At 41.8% G+C, this 9,933-nt stretch overlaps 1 protein-coding gene across 1 annotated transcript in view; it reads right to left on the bottom strand.

The window, feature by feature from the left end:
• Positions 1-3,840: 3,840 nt before the first annotated feature.
• FTO (FTO alpha-ketoglutarate dependent dioxygenase) overlaps positions 3,841-9,933 on the bottom strand; it is an 877,495-nt gene continuing 871,402 nt past the window's right edge. The window contains exon 9 of the mRNA XM_029608566.1: positions 3,841-4,004. Coding sequence (XP_029464426.1) covers positions 3,863-4,004 — 142 coding nt within the window. The 3' untranslated portion in view covers positions 3,841-3,862. The remainder of the gene's footprint in view (positions 4,005-9,933) is intronic.

Here is a 9,933-nt window from a genome sequence, read left to right as displayed (position 1 = left end):
GTCTTGGTTTCCTGGTTCCTGACCGGATCGGCTAGCGGTGATTCCTGGTATTGACTTCGGACTGGCAAGTGGTGATCCCTCGGTGTGTGACCTCGGACTGGTAAGCGGCAACCCTCTGGCACTCAACCCTTGGACTTCCTCCTGACCTTCGTCTCCAAGGGCCCACCTAAGTCCCAGCAGCCTGGGTCCCTACGGGCTCCTCCCGGGTGGACCGCGGGCTTCCAGGTGTGAAGCTCCAGTCAGCCCTTGCACCGTACGTTTGCTCCTTGACCTCTCAAAGGTCCATTTAAATCCCAGCAGTCCGGGTCCCTACGGGCTCCTCCCGGGGGGACCGCGGACCTCCAGCGGTGAAGACATACCTCTGTCCCTCGACGTCACGACTCTTCGTCCATCTCCACAGTCACGCCTGTCTACAGTGCCGAGGGTCCACTGGTCACATCTTGGTTCCTCCTCGCCACCCGACGGGAGAACGTACGGATCTTCTTCCAAGGCATACCATCCTCCCGTCGGCCCAAGGGTCCACAAGCCTGAGCATAATACCATGTCAGGGTGGTAATTTCTCTGAGATGCTCATCCGCAAAGAACAAAAGTGGATTTTCAGATTAGACTGTCTTCATCCCAAGGGCCTAAACAACAAAATTGAGTGGCAATACTTTATTTGAAATGATTAGCTACTTTGTTTGGTTCCTGCTACTGTATTGTTTTCCTTTACCCTGATTGGCTAGTATTCCTGTGTTCTGATTGGTCAAAAAGATTTGCGCCAAAACAGATGGCCTTAAATGCTGTGTTCTGTCAATCTCTCCCACTCTCCTTGCTGTGTCAGCTGTAAGAATTCCTCCGTGTGTTTAAAGGTATGTGATCCCGGTGCTATTTTGAACATTTTGTACCCTATTTTGGTCTAAAGTTTTGATAAACACATAATTGTTGTTTCATTCATTTTAGTTTCTTAAAATTACTTTGTCCTCCCGACGCAGCTTTCAGGCGAAACACGGGGTCTGTGTCGGGGGACCCTGAAAGAGAACTTGTACAGTCTGACTTGTGAGCAATGGAGTTGCCATATTGAAAATAAATTAAATATTTTTCTTGAATGAAATAAAAAATTTGGACCTATAAAGTCTTTGCACTCCTTTGGGGTTTGACATGAGCAGATCTACACCAATATTTTATAACCCGTACATATATTATACAATATGCATATCTTTACGCTACAACACACACGCATATGTATGAATACATGCAATGCATTGAAAGAGTGTATATCAGTGCATTATAATGGTAACTTTAAAACCAGGGCTTGAGCGCACATGCACAATCATTTTATATCGTCCGCGCAAATGAGCACACATTATATAAAATATGCCTATTTGTGCTTATGTGTGCTACTAATTTTAAGCATTTGCACGAGAAAATGTTATTCCCATATTTTCCTTAGCACTTGTTGGTTTTTACAGGTGCAAGTTAGCATACTTTATAACAGACTGAAAATGACCGGTTCTACCAGTTTGCCCAGTCTATCTCTAGGTCATCAAGATCCCTCTGGTTATTCAACCTCCCTTTTCCGCTAGTTTACCCTGACCCTTCACCCAATCAGTATCTGGCTATAAAGTGTTTTATTCTGATTTACACCTGATAAATAGCAGAAGTAAATATACACAGGTAATGGCTGTACGTGTGCTGCGTTTGCAAGTTATAAAATCACAACTTATGGCAGTAACATTTCTCATAAGTTACCTGTTAAACAGGCGTGTGGACACAAGTGCGTGCGTTCGCCAGCCTGCGCACAGGGACGCGTCTATTTTATAACATACACATATATATGCGCACATATTAAAAAAAATAGTCTGTGTGCCTGTGTGCACAAATGCCATTTCTACCGTGTAAGTTGGGGGGGATTTAAAATAGGCATGTGCACTGTCATTACCAGTTTTCCCAGTCCGCCCAGGTAAGGAATAGGACTTCTAAATCCCCCGGATTAATAGCCTTCCATCTCCTCCGCTAGCCCCGACCCTTAAAACCCCGCCGATCATCTATCTATCTTTCTTTTATAACTTACACATCATCCATGGCAGAAGTAAAGTTGCGCGACAGGGGACCCGGCCCGTACCTGTGCACCTAAGCATTTAAGCTCTCATCTCTTGGCCAGGCCCCTACATGCCCATGCCCCGCCCCTTTTTGAACTTTTCATTTGTACATGTAGCGGGAGATATCTGGGCACCCAGCTGGCTTTTAAAATCCACTTGGCGTGCGCCGGCCAGATATACTCGCGCTTCCCCTACTTGATGCCCGCGTCGGGCTTTTAAAATTCACCTTTAAGCATTTAATATTGGCCCCACCCTACAGCAACCCTGACCTGCCCCTAACCCACATAATTTTTTACACGATCATATTTCTTCACACATCCATACCTGAGGTATACGTGCGAAGTTTATAAAACAGCACATGCATGAACATGAGCTATCTGAGGTGAATGTTAAGAGTTGCTAACGTTAAAAAAGGCCCATATACGTGAATATATGGATCGAGCACGAGCAACTCATATTTAAACATCAGCAAGTTATGCAAATATATGCACGAGTGCAACAGATTGCACGATAAAAAGAGGTGGATCAGGGGCGGGTCAGGGGCTTTCTGGGGTGGGGCCAATATTTATGTGCACAAATTCCAATTTTAAAATTGGTGAACACGGCGCACATTGGGCTGCTACCTGCACATATTTACTTGAAAAAACTCGTTATAGCCAAAAACTGACTGGGTGAGGGGTCTGGATAAACTGGGCGGAGCGCAGGCTGAAGAACCAGAGGGATCTTGATGACCAAGAGACAGACTGGGCAAACTGGTGGACTAGGTAGGCAAACTGGTTATTTCCTTCACCCATGTTTTAAAATTTGCTCACGTGAATGTGTAAAAGCCAACAAGTCTTAAGGAAAGATATGCTAATAAAGTTTCTTTGTTTAACTGCTTAAAATTAGGAGCACACGTACGTGCATTAAATATATTTTAAACCATATGCACGCACTTGCATGGATGATTTAAAATTCCAGCGCATGTGTGCTTGCACTCAAATATACGTGTAAGTTAATGCACCTATGCTCATTTTAAAGTTATCATCTTTGCACGAGCATCTGCTATTTTGTGCATGCGCATCTCTTTTAAAAGTCACCTTTAAACATGCACACCTTTCCTTCCTATTAAAAAAGTATACACGCACATATTAAGAGTGAAAATAAAGTAGGACTTACTTGCATAAATCAGTGTATTTTAAAACAAGGGTACGCTGAGGAAATCACTGGTTTTATCAATTAATCCCCAGTTCAGCCAGTTCTTCTCCAGATCATCATGGCCATCCTGGTTCTTCTGCCTGAACTCCCTCAATTCACCCAGACCTCCCACCCAGTCAATACTGCACAATAAACATGTTTAATATCAAATATGTCAGATTATCAGCAGGTATAAAATTACGCGAGTAAATTGACTAATCTGTGTGTGTTTTTTAAAATAGCAATCTATGCGCATAAATGTAGGCCGCCACCTCAGAATGCCCCTAGATTGCCTCTTTTTTCATGCACGCACATGTGCACATAAAAGTGAAAATACGTGCATATTACTGACTTTTATAAAATACAGAATACGCAAGTCGAGGTTACTTATGCATACGCACATACCGGTATACAGAAATATTTACACACGCAATGTGTTGAAAATTCACCCCAATGTGTTTTATGAGTGTACATCATATGTTATATGCATTAAGAATGTATTATCCGCACATTTTTTAAATCTGGCCCTGAAACAATTACTTGCATGGAGAATTTGTAAATAAATGTTGTTCGGTTAGTATCATTTATCTTTCTTAGCCTTCCATTTATTGTAGAAGATTATTTAATTCTGCAATGATTTCCTGCAGGTCAAATGGCAATGGCATAGTGAGGTCATCATCGCTCCAATATGGATGGCATTCTGGTTTCTGGTCTGCTGGTAAACCTTTGGCAAGACGGGACTGGCACCTGAAAACAGCAAGGGAGAAAAATAAAACAGTTAGACGGCTGAATGTATTTCAGACTCTGTAGGCAGGGTAAATGTGTCGAACAATAAGAAAGAGATTAAAACTCTGAAATGAAAAGCAATCTGTTCACTTAAAGAATACTCTCTAAGCTCTCCTGTTTACTCTAAGCTTTATATTGTCTGCAGGAGGAGGAGGAGGAGGAAGAGATGACAGCGAGGGATTTTCTAGAAAGTCAATCATACAGAAAATTCAGTTTTATGGTCAACTATTTCTTCATTATCTCAACTGTTATTTAAGGTAAGTGATTAAAGCCATTATCAGATTTTAATGTATATAGGATTTCAACTTACTGCTAGGCTATTGAGATGAATTAGACTGAACTTTCTACGTTAAGATGCAGAGTACTATGCCTGCTACTTATCATTTATAAAGCGATACAAGACATACACAGCACAGTACAGATACACATAAGGTAATCCCTGCACCATGGAGCTTAAAATCTAGTCAAAATAAACATACATGACAAAAAAGAGTTGAGGACAAGTGTATTTATTGTAGAGAAGTGATCAGGAGTTAAAGCAGCATAAAAAAGGTGATTTTTTTTTTACACTGGGAAAGGTACAGTATTGGAGGTAAAATTCTTCTAAGCACAAAGGAAGAGCGGGATCTGGGGGTAATTGTATCTGACAATTTTAAGGTGGGCAAACGGGTGGATAAAGTGATAGTAAACGCTAGAAAGATGCTTTACTGCATAGGGAGAGGAATGGTCAGCAGAAAATGGGAGGTGATATTGTCCTTGTATAGGTCCCTGGTGAGACCTCACTTGGAATATTGTGTACAATTCTGGAGACCGCACCTTCAAAAGGATATAAACTGGATGGAGTCAATCTAGAGGGCAGGGCCAGCACAACCCACTGTGCAAGCCATGTGCTTGCACAGGGCAGTGGATCTGAGGGGGCAACGGCCTGGGGATACCAGCAGACAAAATGGAGAGGAGGAAGAGGGGCTGGCAGAATCCACCCTGCCAGCAACTGAAGTTGAGAAAAGGCTCCGAGCCATCTACACCATACAAGAGCCTAAGAGAGGCTTGCCTGCTCAGATTTAGGCATCTGTTGGGCAAGGGTAACCCTAACCCTGCCTAACACACAGATTCCCTGCACGAGCCGGCAGCTGCAGCGTTTCAGTGAAGCCATCTTTGGCTGTTGCGGGGCTGGTCTCACAGGAGAAGCTGCAAAATCTTGCTGCTCCTCTCGCAAGACTGGCCCCATGGCTGAGGGAGATGACGTCATTGAAACACTGCTACTATCGTTTCGTGCGGGGGATCCATGTGTTACTACATCGGATCGGGCAGGGGTTAGTGTAAACCTTGCCTAATCCAATGCCTAAATATGAGCAGACAATCCTCCCAGGCTCTTCTATGCCGCAGGCAGTCTGGACTTTTTCCTCTAATAAGGCTGATGGTGGGTTGGATTCTGCCAGGCAGCCCCGTGGCTTCCATTCCATTTTGTCCAGGAGGAAGAGCCTGGGAAGGGGAAAGAGGTAAGACTGGGTAAGAAGATGGAAGAAAGTGGGGAAAGCATAGGAAAGAGGTAGAGGAGGGGAGGAAAGAGCAGGTGAGGGAGAGGATGAGAAGCGCCTCTAGAGGAAGGGAGGGGGGAAAACTAAGGTAATGAGGAAAGAGGGTGAGAAGGAGGAAAAAGCTGCAACAGTGACTCACTAAGGGGTGAGAAGAGGGAGATGATTCTCTAGAGAATCAGGGATGGGGAAGAACTGAAGTAGTGTGAGAAGAGGGGGAATATCCAGAGGGAGGAAGGGAAGATCCTCTGCAGGGAGAGAAGGGGGGAAGTGAGGGAAAGAGCCAAGATAGTGAGGGAAAGGGGAAGAAGAACTGAGGTAGTGAGGTTGTGGGCTGTTCAGTGACCCCCATCCCACTAGAAGCCAGAGCAGAGTGGAGGCCACCTTGTGATCCCGACCCAATGGAGACCAAAATGAAGAAAGTTATTTGCTTTTTTATTTATCCCCTTGTTTTTGGAACTCCTTACTTCTCAACATTTAACTGGAGAAAGATTTCATAAAATTTACGAAAGCACTTAAATCTTATTCAAATGTGGGAAAGCTTGTACAAACAAGTAACACCTGAACTCGCCTGTACATGCCTTCTCACATTTTGTTTACACCTGGCCCGATTCTCTGCTTTTCTGGTAATATTTTATTTTTTTATTTTGTTTTATTCATTTTATTTTTAACTTATTTATGTATACTGACCCGACTTTTGGTTTTATTTTTATCATTTTATGTTTGCCATTTTTTTATATTTTATGCTATGTCTTTGCTAGTTTTAAATTGTTAGTTTTACGAATTTTATTTGTACATCGCTTTGTTTTACATTTGTAATAATTGTGATTAATCAAGTAAGACTAAACATAAACCTAAGAGCCGGGCCCATGACTTCTGGGGGAGCAAGAAGAAGAAAAGGGGTGTGTGTGTGTATGAGAGATGGAGCACATTTGTGTGTGTGTGTGTGTGTGAGACAGAAAGAGCAATTGACAGAAGTAGTTTGTGTGTGGGGGGAGGATGTGAGCGAGAGAGAGCATGTCAGTGAGTGTGAGCATGCTCGTATGTGTGGGAGAGAGGGACTGTGTGTATCTGAGAGAGGAAGCATGAGGGTGTGAGTATGAATATGTATGAGAGAAAGTGTGTGTGAATATATGAGAGGAAAAGGTTTGTGTGCTCCCCACACTCACTAATTCCCAACAATCCCAGGATGACTGGAAATCGAAATTTCTTAGGTATGGAGAGTGGGAGTTTTTTTAAAATCCTTATTAGTTTTAATTCTTTGGTGTTATTTGATGTATCTGCTGTTTTGAAATATTTTATTCATTTTTGGGAAATTTAAAAATCAATTTATGAGTTTTTAATTATTGGATTTTTATTCTTCTGCTATCTTGAAATATTTATTTTTGTTATTAACATGGTTTTATTGATGTTTTATATTTCTTGATTTTATTGTTTGATGGTTTATGATGAATGGTGATGTTTCTGTTTTTCCATTGTTGCACTGTATTCAGAGTCTAGCTTATTGTGGTTTTCACTTCAGTTTTTGTCTGCACATTTTTATGTATTCTTTATGGTCTTTTTTTAATTCTGTATTTGGGATGGTCTGTGTTCTAATGTGTAGTTTCTGTGTAGGGATTTATAGCACCTGACGTTCTGATTTCCTAATAAGGGGATATTGTTAGTTTATGACCTGGTGTAATATTGGCAGCATTTCTTTTTCATAGGTAAGATTGTTATCGTTTGAGTGCTGGCAGTTAGTGCTGATTTGATATAGGAGGTTTACTATATTGTAATTGTTCACTCATGGTTTTCTGAGGGTCAAGCCCACATCCAATACATGATATAATAGGCCTAATACCATATGGGTATTTTTGCTGGGTTTTCTGGTTAGTGCTACAGCAGTGCATGTAAACATAATATACAGATTGCTGTAAGTGATATTTTTACCTTAGAAGACTGTGCTTTAAATGTTCTTTGCAATGTAAAATCTGTTATTCTAAATGCATAATTTTTAAGTGTGTGTATATGTTTGTTTATATAGAGAGCTGGGGTGGGCAGGTGGGGGCTTTAAAGTTTGCCTCTAGCATCTAACACCCTTACACTGGTCATGGGTTGCAAAGGAGAGGGGTTGGACCTGGACAGAGGGAAATATCCGATTTTAAAATTTAGACTACTAGAGGGAGATGAATGAACTGAGGGACACGGGGAGGAGGGGAGCAGCATAGTAGTTGTTTGCACAGGGCAGCAAAAAATCTAGCACCGGCCCTGACAGAGGGTGGCTACTAAAATAGTCAGTGGTCTTCATTCTAAAGCATATAGAGAAAGGATGGATGGGCGAAAAGGTCCTTTTTCTGCCGTCATGTTTCTGTGGCTCTATGGATCTGAATGTGGCCAGAGAAGGTGTGTGATGCACTAACTCAGAGAGTATATTCCAGGCACATGGCACAGCAGGCTGGAAAGCACAGGGTTGGAAATTAGTGGTGAAGGAGAAGGGCATGGATAAGAGTGACTGGCCTGATGAATGGAATTCATGAGCAAGGGGGTAGAGAAGAGAGGGAAGATAAATAATGAGGAGCTGCAGAGTGAATGCATTTGTAGGCAGTAAAAGAAGGCTGAACTGTCTGCAGAAGTGGATGCGGAGCAAATGAAGGGACTTGAGGAAAGAGATCCTATGGTCAGTGATGTTGAAGAAGAAGCTGTGTAGTCAAATGTTGAATAGACTGCAGTGAAGAAAAGTGATTCAGCTGGGGAAGTGCAAAGAGCAAGTTGCAGTAATCTCATACGAGAGTGGATAAAGGTTTGATAGCATGTCTAGTAATGATATTATACAGGTGTTTTGGATATGTGAAAAGAAGGAGAGCAAGGCATCATGGATTAAACAGTATTTCAGAAAATGGTTTAGCTTTGTGCACTCTACCAAGGAAATTTTCAAAGAGTTATAAATGTGAATGTAACATATCATAGCAATTTTCAAAAGCCCATATACGTGCTTAAATGTGAATTTTAAAAGAGATGCGTGTGTGCAAATAACTGATGCAAGTGCAAATAGTGCATATTTACACACGTGCTATTTTATAAACCTAGAATAGAATTGGAATACTCTTGTAGAAGCCAAAAGTCCACAGCAAGCAACAAACAATGATTTGGCTAAAGAAGGAACTCTATATATGTTCTCTAGCAACCATCATACATGGCCACAGTGAGCTGAGTGGCTTATATGTACAAGCTCGTATGGCTACTGGGCTTGAATAATCATCGGTTGCGGAGAATCTTGAAAAGTGCTGCCACTAGGTGCCAAACAACTACCGTGTGAGCACTTATCTGATTCCTTGCATATACACACTCAAGTGCTGATGTGTGAATAAATATACCTGGGGCGGGCTAGAGGTAGGTTAGGGATGGGTCAGGGCCTACTGGGGTGGGGCCAACATTTACACAGATAGGTTGTGATTTTATAACCTGCGAACGCAGCACACGTACAGGTATTACCAGTGCATATTTACTTCTGCTAGTTATTAGAATAAAACGCTTTATAGCCAAACACTGACTGCATGAAGGGTCAGGATAAACTGGAGGAAGTGCAGGCTGAATAACCAAAGAGGTTTTGATGACCTAGAGATAGACTGAGCAAACTGTGAATTAACAGGTAAAAGTGGTCCTTTCCTTCACACGCACATAAGAACATAAGAATTGCCATACTGGGTCAGACCAAGGGTCCAGCAAGCCCTGTATCCTGTTTCCAAAAGTAGCCAATTCAAGTCACAAGTACCTGGCAAGTATCCAAACATTAGATAAATCACAAGCTACTATTGCTTAATAAAGAATAGTAGTTTATGGATTTTTCCTCTAGGAACTTATCCAAACATTTTAAACCCAGCTACACTAACTGCTGTAACCACATCCTCTGGCAATGAATTCCAGAGCTTAACTATGCATTGAGTGAAAAAGAATTTTCTTTGATTTGTTTTAAATGAGCTACTTGCTAACTTCATAGAGTGCCACCTAGTCCGTCTATTATCTGAGTAAATAACTGATTTACATTAACTTGTTCAAGACCTTTCATGATTTTGTAGACCTCTATCATATCCCTTCTCAGGCATCTCTTCTCCAAACTGAACAACCCTAACTTCCTTAGCCTTTCCTCATAGGGGAGCCATTTCTTGCCCCCTATCATTTTGCTCGCCTTTCTCTGTACCTTCTCCAGTCCAACTATATCTTTTTGAGATACGGCGACCAGAATTGCACACAGTACTCAAGATGCGGTCTCACCATGGAGTGATACAGAAGCATTATGACATCATTTTATTTGCCATTTCCTTCTTAATAATTAATAACATTGTTTGCTTTTTCGATTACCACAGCACACCGAGTTG

Source organism: Rhinatrema bivittatum, chromosome 7 (genome assembly GCF_901001135.1).
Source record: "Rhinatrema bivittatum chromosome 7, aRhiBiv1.1, whole genome shotgun sequence".
Taxonomy (NCBI): Eukaryota; Metazoa; Chordata; class Amphibia; order Gymnophiona; family Rhinatrematidae; genus Rhinatrema; species Rhinatrema bivittatum.
Note: the sequence above shows the minus strand (reverse complement) of the source record. Positions and strands in the feature narration are given on the sequence as shown.